General features: G+C 43.3%; 1 protein-coding gene across 1 annotated transcript in view; it reads left to right on the top strand.

Moving 5' to 3' along the window:
- Positions 1–16121, top strand: part of ABCA3 (ATP binding cassette subfamily A member 3) — a 34767-nt gene extending 18646 nt beyond the window's left edge. Inside the window, exons 11-31 of the mRNA XM_075179483.1 lie at positions 347–493; positions 1095–1224; positions 1654–1808; positions 1888–2043; positions 2543–2753; positions 3129–3279; positions 3871–3969; positions 4079–4262; positions 4914–5220; positions 6043–6316; positions 6457–6661; positions 7994–8213; positions 8386–8544; positions 9754–9911; positions 11456–11590; positions 12088–12282; positions 12372–12559; positions 12728–12898; positions 13079–13263; positions 14287–14360; positions 14781–16121. Of these exons, the coding sequence (XP_075035584.1) occupies positions 347–493; positions 1095–1224; positions 1654–1808; positions 1888–2043; positions 2543–2753; positions 3129–3279; positions 3871–3969; positions 4079–4262; positions 4914–5220; positions 6043–6316; positions 6457–6661; positions 7994–8213; positions 8386–8544; positions 9754–9911; positions 11456–11590; positions 12088–12282; positions 12372–12559; positions 12728–12898; positions 13079–13263; positions 14287–14360; positions 14781–14912 (3636 nt within the window). The 3' untranslated portion in view covers positions 14913–16121. The remainder of the gene's footprint in view (positions 1–346; positions 494–1094; positions 1225–1653; positions 1809–1887; positions 2044–2542; positions 2754–3128; positions 3280–3870; positions 3970–4078; positions 4263–4913; positions 5221–6042; positions 6317–6456; positions 6662–7993; positions 8214–8385; positions 8545–9753; positions 9912–11455; positions 11591–12087; positions 12283–12371; positions 12560–12727; positions 12899–13078; positions 13264–14286; positions 14361–14780) is intronic.
- Positions 16122–17655: the final 1534 nt, after the last annotated feature.

A 17655-nucleotide genomic window follows, 5' to 3' on the forward strand; every position in this document is an offset into this window, starting at 1 on the left:
AATTACAGTTTTAAAAGGAATGATTGAGTCTCTGTTAGTTGGGGAAGGGACGTGTTTTATATAGATAGTGCACGTTTTATTGAGACTTCCAAAATAACCTGGTGACTCCCAAAGTGGAGAGCGAGAAACACGCTTAAGTGCAATTTTAGTCTCGATTGAATCTGCTCCATCTGTGAGTCCCATTTCTTAAATCTTAGGTGGAGGGACTACCCTTTTATACAAAATATACAGATTTTAATCTGGTGTTCTGTAGAGACAAGGGAAGTACTTGTCAAGTTGTGTTGCTTGATTTAATTGTTTTAAAGAGATAAAACTGCTGCAGTAATTATTGTGGGTGTCCTTGTAGCCTTCATATTGGTGTGGGACTCCCAGAGATGCAGGATACTTAGAGAGGGAAGAGGATGAAGACCCTGAAAAGAACCTGAGAGGGGAATACTTAGAAGATGAACCGTCAGATCTGACACCAGGCATTCGTATTAAACATTTAACGAAGGTGAGATTCTACCACGTGTCCACTAGATGTCCTCACCACAGGGTCCTTTTAATCTCTCCTCCTTCCAGTAGATGTTGGTATGAAGACTATTTGTATAATATTTCCTTTGTACGCAATGTATCCTCTCTTCTGTCATTCTTAATTCCATCATATCCTCATCTACACTTTCTTGTCAACCATGGTTGATGGTCTCCCTTCCACTACAATTCCTGATCATCTCTGCGCAATCTTCTCGTCTGTTTCCTTAACACTGTTATCCACCACACATTACTTTAAATGAACAACTAGTGCACTTATAGCCCTTTTATGTGAGCTTCTCAGCTAAATATTCTCATATGCACTTTTTATGAAATTGCTCAAGAAAAACCGTATTAAATGTATGTAAAGAAATCCTTATTCCACTGTCTACTTCCAAATTAATCTAAAAATCACTTCCCTTAGTACCACACCAGCTGAATGTATTGGGTGCTGTATGTGTAACTCATTTAGACTGTAGTTATTATTTCCACCATAATGGTAGATGTGAGTTGTTGTGAAATTAGTCTGCATCATACGGGTTGGGATAAAATACCTACTAGACCTTTCATTCTCCATCTCTCAGGCATTCCGTGTGAACGGTAAGAGGCGTGTGGCCGTGCGGGATCTCACACTTAACATGTATGAAGGACAGATTACTGTGCTACTGGGGCATAATGGAGCAGGCAAGAGCACCACCTTGTCCATGCTAACAGGTAAATGTTGCTTTCATATACTTTAGTTTCCGATCGGGTCTGTAGTTTTGCAGTGGTTCTTTAGCATTTGTGTCTGTGGTAGACGTTGAGATTCCCTCCTCCGACCTTGCACTTGAGCCACAGATTACCACATTAAGCTGGGGGAGCCGTGTGTAATGACAGTGGCAGAAGGGACATAATTCTCAGCCTGCATTTGGCCAGAAATCTTAGAGAATTCAACCATTCCTCATTAGTTTAAATAAGGGTACACCCTGGTAAATCTCCTGTCTATATCCTGTTGGTAGGTGCATTCAGCTCTTCCACTGTGACAACTGGAAGTCCTTTATTGGTGATCACTAAATATACTTCATTGTCCTCAACTTCTGCCAGCTAGATAGTCCCTAACCTCTTCCCTGAAACACCATTGTCTTCCCTTTTTTTTTTTTTTAGGCCTTATACCCCCATCACTTGGCGAATGCTACATTGGTGGCTATGAGATCTTACGAGACACCGCTCTCATCAGACGCAATCTGGGGCTATGCCCCCAACATGACGTTCTGTTCCAGGGTCTTACCGTTGAGGAGCACCTCTATTTCTACGCAGCGGTAAGGGTCACCTAAAACAGAGAAGCTACATAACATTTTATCTACGTTCCCTGACCTGTATTTCTTTGCTGTTATGCAGTTGAAAGGATGTCCACGTTGGCGCTGCCCAGAAGAGGTGGATAAGATCCTGCAAATCCTGAGGATTGAGGAGAAACGTTCTGCTTTGAGTACCCAGCTGTCTGGGGGCACCTGCCGCAAGCTGTCTATTGGGATTGCCTTAATAGGAGGGTCCAAAGTAAGAGAGCCCTTAGTGGTATGGCAAGTTTGGCGAGGTCTTTCGTCTGAACTAGGCTGGATAGCAGGAGATACAAGGCAGACACATTAAGAAATTGTATTTTACTATATTTTAAAAATATGGGGTAGACTGAGCACAAAATTAGTTTTTGTAGTAAAATTAAAGAATGAATGAGCTGGCATTAACAATATGGATTACGTGAGCCTGTTATTGTGACCTCTGTACTAAATATTGCGTGTATGACAGCCTTTTCTAAAACACTTTAAGTATTGAATGGACACCAATATTAGAGTCTACTCATACAGTGGGGTTGAACAACATTCATTAGAATGCAGAGTATCAATTCACCAAGACCCTTCCATAGGCAGGGAGCACAAACAACTATAGAATGTTGTGAATTATAAGTCTGGCAGTAATGTTCTGTTAAAGAATACATACAAAGTGCTGAATACCACAGATTTGATTGGGTGAATTTTATTGTGATGTAATCCTGTGGCAGGTTGTGATGCTGGATGAGCCCACTTCTGGAATGGACCCGGCCTCTCGTCGAGACACGTGGGAGTTGCTGCGGCAGCACAAAAAGAACTGCACTCTCCTTCTCACCACGCATTTCATGGATGAGGCCGATCTGCTGGGAGATAGAATTGCCATTATGGCCCAGGGGCAGCTGCAGTGCTGTGGATCTTCTCTCTTCCTCAAAAGCAAATATGGTAAGGGGCGAGGGAGATGCTGATTTAAAACATTACCATGCTTCATGCACTAAGGCATAGAAATGAGGAATGAATGCAGCAGACGATTGGGGGATTGATTGGCATCAGTGCATGTGACGTGTCTTGCACCCCATGATGTTCCGTAATAATAAGAGCATACTCTATATTTTAGTTTAGAGTGAAAAACAATTATGTGGCATCCAACCAAGAGTTATGTAAATAAACCAGTGAGTTAGCCACATAGCAGGAGGAATTATTGTGTGAATATGCATATTAATGTTATCTACCCTACCTTAACCTCTGTGGCTAATACCGAGGGGCTCTAGCTAACGATCCCACAAACCATATTACTTTTTCTGTGTCACTGATATCCAGGTGCTGGATACCATATGGTGATGGTGAAGCAGCCACACTGCCACGTGGAAGAAGTCACAGACCTCATTACCAGCTATGTGCCCTGTGCCACCATGGAGAGCAACGCTGGGGCAGAATTATCCTACATCTTGCCCAAAGAGAGTACCCACAGGTAGGTGGCTTATTCCCTGGCCCTACAAAACATGCATCACGTTTTACTTTTATATTTGTTTCAGAATATAACACACCATGTATACAGATACCAGTCTACACCTGGGGGTAGGTTTACTAAACTGCAGGTTTCAAAAAGTGGAGATGTTGCCTATAGCAACCAATCGGCTTCTAGCAATCATTTATTTAGTACAGTCTGCAAAATGACAGCTAGAATCTGATTGGTTGCTATAGGCAACATCTACACTTTTCCAAACCCGCAGTTTAGTAAATCTACCCCCTGGATTGTTTAGTTCATCCTCCGTTTCGGTGATTGTTTCTGTAAAATAAAATATATTCATTTTATTTTACAGCATTTCAATTTTCATCTTAGGAAGTGGGGTATGAGGCTAAAAACAACGTTAAATCTGCTACCAATTATAGTTTCTCTTTACTTACCCTGTTTTTACAACCACTTAACGTCTCGTAACACCACTTGCCACGTCCTCCTTCCCATAACCTATATTTTCCTTTTTATTTCTACTTGTTGCATCTCCTCTTCCTCCTTCTAAACTGGAGCTATCCTTAAATATCTCCCTTTCTCCTGCCATAGATTTGAGCCACTATTCTCTGAGCTGGAACGCCGCCATGAAGAGTTAGGAATTGCCAGTTATGGAGCATCTGTCACCACTATGGAGGAAGTGTTTCTACGGTGAGGCTTTCCATCTCCTTATTGTCTTCTCTCCACTGACAGCGTACCTTTATTTCTGGTCTTGCCCTATCTGGGAAATCTTGATGCTATCTATGGTTGTACTTTTTAGGGTGGGGAAGTTAGTGGACACCAGTCTGGACATTCAGGCTATCCAGCTGCCTGCTCTCCAGTATCAGCATGAGCGTCGGGCCAACGACTGGTCGGCGGAGGAGTCCTGCTCCATGAGCGATTGCACGGAGGACAGCGGAACGTTGATAACCGAGGACTGTTCTAACATCAAGCTCAACGGAGGGGTGAGAGGAAGGGAAATTACAGAGAAGGGCATTAAAATTATGGTCATATAAGATGATAAAAAGTGTAGGCAAATAGTAGAGTATGTCTTCAAAGTGAAATGAGACTTTATTAGAATAAAATAATATATGGAAAGGTTTAGTCAAGAGCAGGTCATAAATGTTTATCCTAAGGGGTGTTAACCTATGGATCATGGCACAAACCATAGATTTTGGTTTAGATTGGGATCTTTCTATCTTTCTAAAGCCATGTTTACTGGTTGTTTTATTATTATTATTATTATTATAATGCACTGACATTATGCAGTGTTGTACATTGAGTGGATCATGATACAAACAAATCGCATACAGTAACATGAATCAGAAGGTAAAGATGGGCCTGCTCAAGTGAGCTAACAATCTAAGAGCTAACGGGAACACTTGTTCTTTATTTTTGAAGTCCTTTACGGACTAGTATTGAGGGGTCTGGTGATTCTTATATAGAGTAGACTGCAGTACTGTTGAATACTTTTTGTATTTATTTGTTCTGTTTCCCACATTTGTATTGTTCCCTCCCTTTCCCCTTACCACTCCTTCCAATCTCCTTATCTCTTTACCACTTTTCCTTTATACCGATTTACTCAAGAATGTCTCTTCTTTTTTTTTTTTTAACAGTTTTCCCTCTGGTGCCAACAATTCTATGCCCTTTTCATGAAGCGCGCAGCTTACAGCTGGAGAAACTGGAAGATGGTTGTGGGACAGTTCCTGGTCCCTTTGGTGTTCACCACATTGGCTCTGGTTGTAGGGAAAACATTCCCGGGACCACAAGACTCTCCAGCATTGGATATGAACTTAGCGGGTTATGGGTACACGGCAGTGCCGTACTCACTCCCTCCCAATGCTTCTCTCCTGCTGCAGAGCCTGGCCGAGAGCTTCAGAGATCAGCTGGATGGACAACATGCAGTGCCACAAGAAGTGCTAGGTGAGTGATATGGGATTGTCTTGTCTTCTGTCCGGTGTTCCTGGGGTGACAGGCTTCCTCTGAGCTTTTGTGGATTGATCTTTAAAGTGTAAAATACAGTCATCATTGAAGTCTGTGTCCAACATAATAGCTTAAATTTCTTTTTCTGGTACAGTCTTGAAGGTGAACTCCAGTCCTAAAATTAGTTCCTCTTTCATCCTAATGGAGGAGACTTTGCCTCCAAAAAAGATCCTCGCCCCTCTATAACCCAGAAGCCTGCCGTGACTTTAGGTTTTCTTTTTTGGTTCCATGGGGAGCTCGGCGCTAGTTTTTAGGGCTGCTCATATTTTTTACTTTAATTAGCATCCCACAACTACAACTAGGGATGTCTGGAGTGGGCTGAGGAGGTTCTGTTATCACTATCTCCTTCCGCCTGCCCGATCCCACCATACGACCCCCACTGAGGTGGGACCCGGTCGCTGCCTCCGCAGTTCTATTTGTTAATGCTCTTGTTCCCGGTTGTTTTGTTGGAGAACTGTGTTCTCTCTTCTCCATCTTGCTCAATCCTTGGGACATTGTTAAAAAATGTGCTGGGAAAAAGAGGGGAAGGAGGATAATTTAAAAAAACTGCTCAAGTTCCTGTGACCGCACTCTTTATTCCAGAATATCCAGTAAATAAAATAATCCAGTAAAGTAAATAAAAATATTTAACTCTAGTATAAAAATCCCATTATTAGAATGCTGCGGAATGTTAAAATGTATTAGACACATTTTCTTGGTTGTCGGGTACGGTCAGTTTACGCAGCATATACTTTCTTTAAATGATTATTCTTCTCTCTTCAGGTAACCTCGATGACTATCTCCTGGTTAAGGCTTCTGAGGAGGGCGCCCTGTTTTCTGAGCACTGCCTCTGTGCCGCCGAGATCCAAAGCAGCGGCACGCGCATTAGTGTCACTGCCCGTTTCAATAACCAAGCCTATCATGCCGTGGCTGCTGCACTCTCTCTGGCTGATAACGCTCTGTTCAAACTGATTGCTGGCCCCAGTGCCTCCATTTCAATCACCAACTACCCCCAGCCACGAAACACCTCTGAGACTGCTCAGGATCAGCTTCTCGAGTAAGGATGGGGGGTAGGTGAGCAGGGAGGGGGGGGGTCTGTTTGTTCTCTGCAACGGCAAAACTTACGTTTGAGACAAAAAAAATGGGCTAAGCCTGATGAGATGTTGACAGAGTATAAAAATGTGGTGTTTTCTACAGGGGCCAGACTGGTTTTGCCATCGCCATTAATCTACTGTATGGGATGGCATCTTTGGCTAGCACATTTTCTCTGCTGCTTGTTGGAGAGAGAGCGGTGAAGTCCAAACACGTACAGTTCGTTAGCGGAGCGTCTTCCTTCAGCTATTGGCTGTCTGCGCTGACCTGGGACCTGCTTAACTACCTAATACCATGTGCCCTGATGCTGGTAAGTGACACCTAATACCATGCAGCCTGATGCTTGTAAGTGACACCTCCTAATACCATGAGCCCTGATGCTTGTAAGTGACACCTCCTAATACCATGCACCCTGATGCTGGTAATTGACACCTCCTAATATCATGAGCCCTGATGCTTGTAAGTGACACCTCCTAATACCATGCGCCCTGATGCTGGTAATTGACACCTCCTAATATCATGAGCCCTGATGCTTGTAAGTGACACCTCCTAATACCATGCACCCTGATGCTGGTAATTGACACCTCCTAATATCATGAGCCCTGATGCTTGTAAGTGACACCTCCTAATACCATGCGCCCTGATGCTGGTAATTGACACCTCCTAATATCATGCGCCCTGATGCTTGTAAGTGACACCTAATACCATGCGCCCTGATGCTGGTAAGTGACACCTCCTAATACCATGTGCCCTGATGCTTGTAATTGACACCTCCTAATACCATGCGCCCTGATGCTGGTAAGTGACACCTCCTAATACCATGCGCCCTGATGCTGGTAAGTGACACCTCCTAATACCATGCGCCCTGATGCTGGTAAGTGACACCTCCTAATACCATGCACCCTGATGCTGGTAAGTGACACCTCCTAATACCATGCACCCTGATGCTGGTAAGTGACACTTCCTAATACCATGTGCCCTGATGCTGGTAATTGACACCTCCTAATATCATGCGCCCTGATGCTGGTAATTGACACCTCCTAATACCATGCACCCTGATGCTGGTAAGTGACACCTCCTAATACCATGCGCCCTGATGCTGGTAGGTGACACCTCCTAATACCATGCACCCTGATGCTGGTAAGTGACACCTCCTAATACCATGCGCCCTGATGCTGGTAAGTGACACCTCCTAATATCATGCGCCCTGATGCTTGTGACACCTCCTAATATCATGCGCCCTGATGCTGGTAATTTACACCTCCTAATATAATGCGGCCTGATGCTGGTAAGTGACGCATTTATTAGTATATTGTCCACTCCGGCATCTCTCTACTTCTGTTTTTTATGTAATCTTGTGTTGTATGTTATACCTCTGGGCACACGCACAGGTGCAGATAGACCAGGTGGGAGTGTACAAGGGTCTGAATCATCATTTCAGTTAATAGTAGTAGTGTTATATAAAGTAGTGGAATATAAAGTAGCATAATTAAAAGGAGAGGTTAATTTTGATCACGGTATTGGATGTACTTTATTTCTTTTGCATTCCCCATTGATCCCTGTCTGATTTGTGTTGTATTTTGAATCCCCTCCCCCCTCCTCTCTGTGTGGATACTACTAACCTGTCACTTTTCACCTACAGGTGGTATTTCAGGCCTTCGGAGTTCGTGCGTACACAGATGATCACCACCTTGTGGATGTGATGCTGATGTTATTCCTATATGGCTGGGCTGTCATTCCGCTCATGTACCTGTTCAGCTTCCTGTTCACCTCCACTGCCACCGCCTACACGCGGCTCACTATCTTCAACATTCTATCGGGCACTGCCAGCTTCCTATCTGTCACTATCATGAGCATTCCAGGTGAGACCTTCATCCCTTCTCCCTCACACCCCAATTTATAATGGTTCCTCTTGTACTATATAATCCGCTCCCCCTATCTGTCCTCCCACCCCTATCGCTTGCTCTAATGCTGACTTGCTCAAGTGTAAGCTCCTTCACTCTCACGTTTTGATTGATTGATTTATTTTGGCAGCTCTGGGCCTGGTGGATCTTTCTCGCACCCTGGACCTTGTGTTTCTAGTGCTCCCCAATTATTGCCTGGGAAAATCGTTCAGTGACTTTTACCAAAACTACAACTTCCTGAAGTTCTGCACTTCATCGTTCAGTACGGAAATTGTCTGCAGAATGATGAGTGAGTAACTGGAGGCTGGTGGGGATTGCACTACAGAGCCATGTATGTGTGTCAATAAGGAAGCTTATAATGACTTTATATGTAGATATAAATAATGACAAAAAAAATGGTAACACTTTGGTAAACAAGTGATAGGAAGCATACTGAAAGCAAGGGCTTCTACGTGGTGTCAAAGGTGATGTCGGCATGGAGCTCCAAGGGGCAATATAGGGTGGAAGCACATACTCCAGGATCGTATTAATTCATAGTGCAAAGCTGACTGCAGATCAATCAGCGGAGAGATGAGAACTCCGTCATTGTTCTCCTTGTTTCCAACAGTGTAGGATTCTTGTAGTTCAGTGATGATGTGATGTACATTTCCTTGGCCTGGTTTGGGAGTAGTTCAAGGTCAATGTTAATCACTACTTAATGGTACCGAGTGATCATCTTCTTTCCAGGTGGGAGGGATGTCTTCCAGGGTGACCATGCTCTCTTCCACAGAGCACTTATGTTTCCCCAGTAGTTTGATGAACATGGCACCGATGTTATCCATATGTCATGGGCTTGTCACTGATCAGAACCCAATCCAGCATTCGGACAGCGGGCATATGTGAATGCAAAGGGTAGGGAAGGTCCCGTCTCTCACCCTCTAATTAGAAAGACACGAGGAGCCAATGTGGCTCAGAATAATATATGTCCTCGGTTGGGACAACTCTTTGCCGTGTTCTCTGCCTTGGATACAATTGATTCCATAGAGCGAGCAGATTTGTGTCCGGCTCCATTATCGTATTATCGCTGCCGTGTTACTGACCACACAGCTTACGGCTCTGAAGCTTTGTGGAGGTCGGGAGAATGTGCCATGCCTGGGAGGTTTGTATTAAATGCTGCTTTTATTTAAACAGAAACTGCAACCAGGTAATGAAGTTTCCGCATTCACACCTCTCCTCCATACAGTACGTTGCATGGACAGCTGGGATCTTTCCACACAGCAACTTCTTTATTCAGCATGCAGTTAACCGTAATAAAGTAATGGTTGAGGATCCCAGAAGTGGGACCCTATTGTTGCCCTGGGGTGACTACTTACTAAAGAGAGACATGAGCCCTACAAACAATCTCTTTTAAACATTTTCTCTAAATATGATATTAGTTATTATCAAATCATTTTGGTCAATGTGACGGCCGACAGAGTCCTTTTATTAATCCATCTTTTTCTTTATTCTGCCTTTCCAGACATCTCCTATCAAACAAATTACTACTCTTTCTCCCCCCCGGGAGTGGGGCGATACTTAACGTCTATGGCTGTCCAGGGCTTGGCCTTCCTCTGCCTTCTCTTTGTTATCGAGAGCCAGGTTCTCTGCCAGCTGTGCCGATTCAGGCGCCGTTACTGGGTACGATGAAGGACGATTGGGGAATGTGGTGGTGGTTTGACAGGAGAAGTAAAATAATTGTGTTGGAAGAATAACCAGGGAAATGAAAGTGGAACTAAATGCCCAAAAAATTGATATTTAATAGAAGTTTAACTGGGCCGGGTTTCCTTTCAGTGAATTGAAGAACTTTTTACTGAGAAGATCATTCACGAGCTGCAATATTTTTGTACAAGTCTGTGCACACATATTGCAGCATTTGAATAGGGTACATAATATTATTTTGGCACCAAGTCCATTGGACACCAGTTGATTTTAAATATCCACATTATTGGTATATGTATTGAGGACTTGAGTTGGGGCTGGGGTTACGGGTTGTGAACTGGGATTAATAGCTGGAGATTGGGTTTGCGGAGTGGGATACGGGCCTTGAGCAATGGACTGAGACTAGATACTGGGGTTAGAGATTGGGATTGTGTGTTTGGCGACTGGGATAAGGGATTGGGGGTTGAAGTTAGGGATTTGGACTAAGGACTGAGGTTAAATTTGTATTGGGGCTCAGGTTAGAAAATGGGGACTTTGGTTTTTTTTAGCATTATGGACAGGGTCTGGGGATAGGGATAGGAGATTTGGACTAGGGACAGGTGTTAGGAATTTATGGTTGGAACCTAAATTAACATAGCCAGAATAAATAGTGCTTAATTGAAGTGTACCCAAATGTATTGGAGCCCAATCAAAGTGAAACCCAAATGAACTCGATCCAATATGGAGGAACCCCCAGCAGCCTTTGGGTGATCTATATGGCCCCACTGAGTGCGGCCACTTTTAAAACAATTAAAATTATTATTTACTAACCAATGAGTCCCAAGTCCCATCTCACATTTGCAAATCCACATAGTGCTGCAGTTATTATCGGCACTGCACAGACAGTTGTCTAAAAAATATGTTTTGTGTATAGTTATAATTAAAAAAAAAAAAAAAAAATGTATATCTAGAATTGGATCTTTACACAGCACCCCCTTTCTCCTTACTATGTACCATAGACCGCTCTCCTTTACTCCCCTCTATAATTCCAAGTACACAGCGACCCCCCACCACACACACACACACACACACTATTAAAAATTGCACAGCCCCTCTTGTCACTATATGTCTGACAATATCTTTACTATATATATATATATATATATATATATATATATATATATATATATATATATATCAGAAATCATGCAGCCCCTCCCCCCACCATCATTTATATGACACAACAGCCCATTATCCCCAGCATCCATTGGTCCCTAAAGCTTAACCCCAGTCCCAAACAGGGTTCACCGTCCCTAATCCAATTCCCTAGCCGCAGTTTTTTAATGACCTGGTGCCCAAATGGTGGAGCCCGAATTAGTTGCCCCCACTTAATTGATGCCCTCCTATAAAATGATGTTGGGAGGTGATGATTTCATAAAATAACTCCCAGTCAGTCTTTGATTTAGTGGGTGTACTAATCATCAAAACACAGACTGTCCACTCCTGCCTTACGTGATACATTTATGAATAATCCATCTTCCCAGTCTGCACCGCCAGAGTCCCCGGTGACTCCCCCGGAGGACCGAGATGTGGCCGATGAGAGGAAGAAGGTGTTGGAGTCTCCTGTGGAGCAGCTGTCTGCACTCAGCAGCCCACTAGTAATCCGGGAGCTCAGCAAGGTGAGCAAAGGATTGATTAAATGGGTGCAAAAGCCCCCTTGTATTACTGAGCTGAGTAGTTTTCCTGAAATAACCAATGTGCTTATACATTACCAATTCTGTCCATCATGCTGAGTGAGGTATCATTTTAGAGAAAGCAGACTTTGCTTAGAAGGGTGGTGCTTTTTCTATCTTGCTTCACTCTGGGGCAGATGACAACCAGTGTGACTAGCTTCCAAGCCTTCTATACACAGTATTTCTGTTACCTAGACTAGAGATTGGTGGAATCATACAGTGGCTGGGCCAGTGATGTCACAGCAAACATAACTGACATACTATGCTTTATCATTTGAGCTCTTTTTTCTGCTATAGGCACTGTCTATGAGTTGTTGGCGTGTTTGTGATGGGGGTGTTTGGCATACACAGGTTAAACATTACTTTTTGCGTTCATTCTTCTTTTAGGAATTTTTTCAACTTTTGGGGTTTATTGTAATTCCTTTATTTCTGTAACTAAAAAGGTTTATGGGCGGCGAGCCTTTGTCCTGGCCGTTGACCGTATATCTCTAGCTGTCAGCCGGGGAGAATGCTTTGGGCTGCTCGGCTTTAATGGCGCTGGTAAGACCACCACCTTCCGGATGTTGACCGGAGACGAAAGTGTCAGCTCTGGGGATGCGTACATCGATGGGCACAGCATCCTACACAACATCAAGAAGGTGATTCTGAGAGTATATGATACAATGTGCGCGTGGACTGGACTAATCACTAGAACATCTGTCTTATAACCTGTAACATCGTTTTTAAGGTCCAGCAGAGGATTGGCTATTGTCCGCAGTTTGACCCACTGCTGGACCACATGACTGGTCGAGAAACCCTGTGCATGTATGCCCGTCTTCGAGGCGTGCCGGAGATGTATATCAGCAGCTGTGTAGAGAATATGCTGCGGGGGCTACTGCTGGAAGCCCATGCCAATAAGCTGGTGCGAGCGTACAGGTGAGAAGGGCCTGACTACTTCCCGCATGCAATAAGATGTGCTGCTATAAATAATATACTGTGCGCAGCCAAGAAAAGATGGTATACAGGTTTCCTGTCTTCCTTACATTCTCCACTTACATCTCTCTTTATTATTCACTTCTCTCCCGTGTTTTTTATCTATGTCAGCGGTGGGAACAAGAGGAAGCTCAGTGCTGGCATTGCTCTGATTGGCGGTCCTCCGGTCATTTTCATGGATGAACCATCCACTGGAATGGACCCCGTGGCCCGTAGATTGCTGTGGGACGCAGTGACGAGGACACGGGAGAGCGGGAAGGCTGTGATCATCACCTCTCATAGGTAAGAATACAAACTGGAGTGGGCAAGAGGAAGAGCAGTGAAATTGAAAATTTCTTTTTTTTTTTTATTTTTATTTTTTAAATAAATAAAAACTTTATTTATAATTTCCATCACACATGGCAAAGACAGAAACTGAGCATTGGGGTCCAAAGTAATTTGCTTTGTTTCCTCTTTCCTCAGCATGGAGGAGTGTGAAGCACTCTGCACGCGGCTTGCCATAATGGTGAATGGTCAGCTGAAGTGCCTCGGCAGCCCCCAACACCTGAAGAGCAAGTTTGGTAGCGGGTACACGTTACTCGCCAAGACTTCCAGAGAGGGAGATGATTTAATTGCCTTTAAAGACTTTGTAGAGACTGTCTTCCCTGGTGAGTATATTCATGGACACCGCTAAGGCTGATATGACTGCGGTAATCTAATGATGTGAGGTTGTCAATCATTGAAGTCACGTCATCAGTTTCTAGATGGACAGCACAGACGGATGAGAGGACCCAGGCAGATCTGGAACTGGGCCCTCAACATTTAGTTTACCAAAGGGATTCTATCACTGTTTTTGGGGGGTATCTTCTATGATGTATAGCCAGGGGCAAACGCAGGATTTGTAGAGGGGGGTTTCCACACCACGTCGCCAGTGGGCGTGACCAGCATGCATGGGGGCGTGGCTATAATTTTAGACAGTGCTTGGCTGCTCTCCAACTCTTCCTATCCCCATAATATACATGGGCAATGCTGCGTGCCCTATTGTTAGGTGCACACAGCTCCCCCTTTTCAAGCAGAGCTGTGTGAAGCGGGGGCAGGGTTCAGCCACCTCAATTATACAGTGCCCCAGGCTTGGAGGGGGGTTTCCAGGCACTAGAAACACCCCCCTCAGTTTGCCTATCATAGCTGTCCCCAGTGTTTTAAAAGTGGGCAACTTCCGTTGTGTGCTATGTCATTCACGAGGTATTAACACATTTAAGAAGCACTTTTAATATTAAATATAATCAAAATTATGCTTTCTTTTTTAATGGCAACATTTTGCAAATGTGACTTATATCTAATTTTATCAAACATATTTAACAGTGATATATGGCTGCTGTTACTAAGTGCATTGCTTTATCTTCAGGATTGGTTTATGTGCTTCTATGTTCCTTTCACGTGATTCTTCAGCTTTTGTAGGTGAGGTTCCAGCCACTATTGTCCTGTCTCTCCCTAGCAGTGCATTCTGGGACTTGTAATTCCAAGAATTGCCCAAGCCTGTCCTCCCTTTACTTAATTGCACCCTGTACCTAGAAAACATGGTGCAAGCAGTGAAACCTCAAAAGTTTATTTTACTAGTGCAGAAAATGTTCACTAATTTTTGGATGGTCAGCCCTTGTTTACACGGCCACATGTTTTGATGCCCCCTGCAGGCAGCCATCTGAAGCACGAGCACCAGGGTATGGTCCATTACCATCTTACAAACCAGGACCTGACTTGGGCACAGGTAAGAACATGACTTGCTGTGTTGTTTCAGTCTTACTAACTAAGTAACTATTAAGCCACGTGTTGCCGTATCCTCAGGATGTCCTCTAATCGCTTGACTTTTATCCTGCAATCCTGGCTTCTCATTTGTTTTGCATTGTGATCAAGTTAATCTCTGACTAGATGTTCTGCATACTTACGAATGACCTTTGATCAGTTAGTTAATTACTTCCTGCCGGTTCATGCACACTGTTCAATGGTTCTACTCGCAATCTATCTGTGTTTAATCCAATGTTTCAGGACATTTTAATGCCCCTTGGTCACATTGTTTGTTGTAGCAGCTGTGGTGGACCAGTCAACCCTACAAATTCACCTAAGTGCCAGTTGAATATGTTATGTATTATATACTTCCCAGGTTTTTACCATTATTTGTTCTTACCAGGTATTTGGGACTTTAGAAAAGGCCAAGGAGAACTTTGATTTGGAGGATTATTGCGTGAGTCAGATCTCATTGGAGCAAGTCTTCCTGAGCTTCAGTCATTTCCAGCAGCCACCAGAGGGATGTCCAATATAGAAGGACCTGGTCTTGCCGGAAGCTCAGGGTGTTTGTTTCAAAGAACCACATGGTTTGTCCACTTCTGAATGCAGACGCTGCCTCTGGTGCAGACGGACTGTCTAATGTTAACAGTGACGTTACGTTTTGCTCTATAATTTCATCTGTGTGTCCGTCCAGGGTTGTCCTCCTCAACCGTGTCTCCGTCCAGGACTTCCCTTATGTTGTTGTCTATCCAGGACTATATCTTTCCGCCGTGAAAGTACCGGTTCCATGTCTGACCACTTCTGTTACAACTTTGAGAACTTTCTGTCCAGACTCTAAAATGAAGATTGTTCCTAATTCCAAACATTCCAGCGAGAGCCGATTCCACCTCTTGTTGGACTCCTTCGACGATGACCAATTCCCTCTGGTGCCTCCTTTTTCCTAAATTTTATATTCATCCATTGCATTGTGTAATAACCTGATGTCCACCTCTCCCTCATACTCTGTCCACCGTTCTACTTTTGTGGGAGTAACCGCACTGAACCAAGATCTACCACTGACATTTGCACTCTTTGAGTCCTACAAGGCACTGGTCTATCAGATGATTGTTCTGATGACCTAATTGTTTTACTGCTGGAATGGAAGACATGCCTAGCACTACGATGATTTCAAATAATGCAAGTTCTGTTTTGTTTTTTTATATATAGTTGGGACACTTTTAGGCCTAAAGGGAGTTCAACAAAGAAGGGATTTCTTATTTCCGAATCATGATTACTATAAGATGTTGAATACTTTGTAATTGTAGCTGCTATTCTGACATTACTTGCAGCTGTAACCCTACTCCCAACGTGCCTTACTGCTGTCTGGATGCCAACAGAGGTGCCCAGGAGCATTAAGGAATATCAGCTTCAACTTGGGAATGAATACTTAATATTTTACCTGTTGGCAGCTGCGGGATCTTTATTAATGCAACTCAGCTCTCCCCCAAAAGAAGAAAAACAAATGGCTAAAGTGAATGTACATCTCTGTGGGAAAGATATCCACTGCATGGTCTGCACTGATTTGATCCTTGTTGCGAAACTAACCCAAAGCTTGTGTTCTTTTGTGAACAGGGAATAATGTGTGTGTGATGCTCTGTAAGGTCCCTTAGTCTTTGGAATATATTTTAACTGCTCAATACAGGCATTTGATTGTAAAAGAAAAAAATAATTAAAAAAAAATCTTATTTATGCTGCTCTTTTGAAAGGCACAGACTTTGTCAACTTTATTATCAGATTGCATCATCTAAAGGTCCTGGTGTTTAGGAAGAGCGAGACGTCCTTATATGGCCGTAGGCGGAACGGCAACAGTTAGGCTGGGTACATACTACAGGTTTATCGGGACGATCACATGATAAATGACTATTAGGTCTGATAACTCATTAGTGTGTACGCTCCCACGGTCATGTTTTATCGTCCCAAAACACATCATATAGTTTGATTTTTATAACCGGACTAAAAATCTCTATAAACGATGGACCGATGTTGGGCAAATTCTGCAGCGTGAACATTAGAAAAGAATTGATCAAATCAGTATGTGATAATGCAGCCAAATACGTGCAAAGGTAGCTCTAGAACATATAGAAAATAATATATAAAAGAGTACATACAGCATTCGCTCTTATATAAACACAGAGAGATGGTGATCCTTGTCTATGTCGGTATAGCGGAAAAATTCATCTGTTCGGAGGAAAACTCCACTCGGCTTTGTCTAAAAGACAACTCAAACACCCGATATAGTGTAGCACAGGAGTTCAAATCCAGAATACAATATTATGTATCGTCATAGATAAAATCCAGTTCCCCGTGAGAGATGTGAGGTTGCACCTTCACCCGCGATGCTCCACACCCCCCCCCCCCAGCAGGGTGTATGCTTCCAAAATTTCAACTTGATCCACGCCTCACATACTGCATCTCACTGGCTGTATTTCTATACCACTATAACCTCTCCAGTGTCCATAAAAAAAGTAATAAACAAATTCTAGTGCATTACCTCTTTAATAAATTTTAGTATGATAAATACAAATGACTTGAAATAAAATTGACTTAAAATAACATAAAAACAATAGGTGGACTCGTAGCAAACTTATCTATGTAAACGGCACATAGAGATATGTAGACAGGTCCCCAGGTTACATGGATCGTCCATCTCTGCAGCTCCTTGACCCACACATAAGATGTAATGAACACCAACGCGTTTCGACTTCTAAGTTTAAGTCTTTCTCAAGGCAGCCTTGAGTGTCCCAACGTTGCAATGGCAGTCAGACTAATACAAATCATTTGTTCATCTGTGTGTAATAATGCCATTGCCTGCTTCTTCTTTCATATGGAGTGGGAATACTATAAACCCAAGAGTCTTAGAAGACTAAGATGGACAGTGTCATAATAAGAGGGGAATGGAGACCAGCAAGAAGCCACACACTTATAGAGTTATAGTGGGAGGAGTGGGGTCCACAACAGCACATAGTGATGTGAGATTCAGCAGATATCATCATCATTTATTTATATAGCGCTAACATATTCCGTAGCGCTTTACAATTGGGGACAAATCTTAGTAAACTAATAAACAAACTGAGTAAAGCAGACAAAGAGGTGAGAAGGCCCTGCTCGTAAGCTTACAATCTGAGATATCTAGCGTGTGCCTGCATGAAGACGTTAAATGTGCACTTCAGTGGATGTCCCCAACATTTTAAAAAGTGCACTCTAGAAATTGGCAGAGCTGAGAGGTCTGCACCCCAGCA

This window comes from Mixophyes fleayi, chromosome 7 (genome assembly GCF_038048845.1).
Source record: "Mixophyes fleayi isolate aMixFle1 chromosome 7, aMixFle1.hap1, whole genome shotgun sequence".
In the NCBI taxonomy this organism is placed as follows: domain Eukaryota; kingdom Metazoa; phylum Chordata; class Amphibia; order Anura; family Limnodynastidae; genus Mixophyes; species Mixophyes fleayi.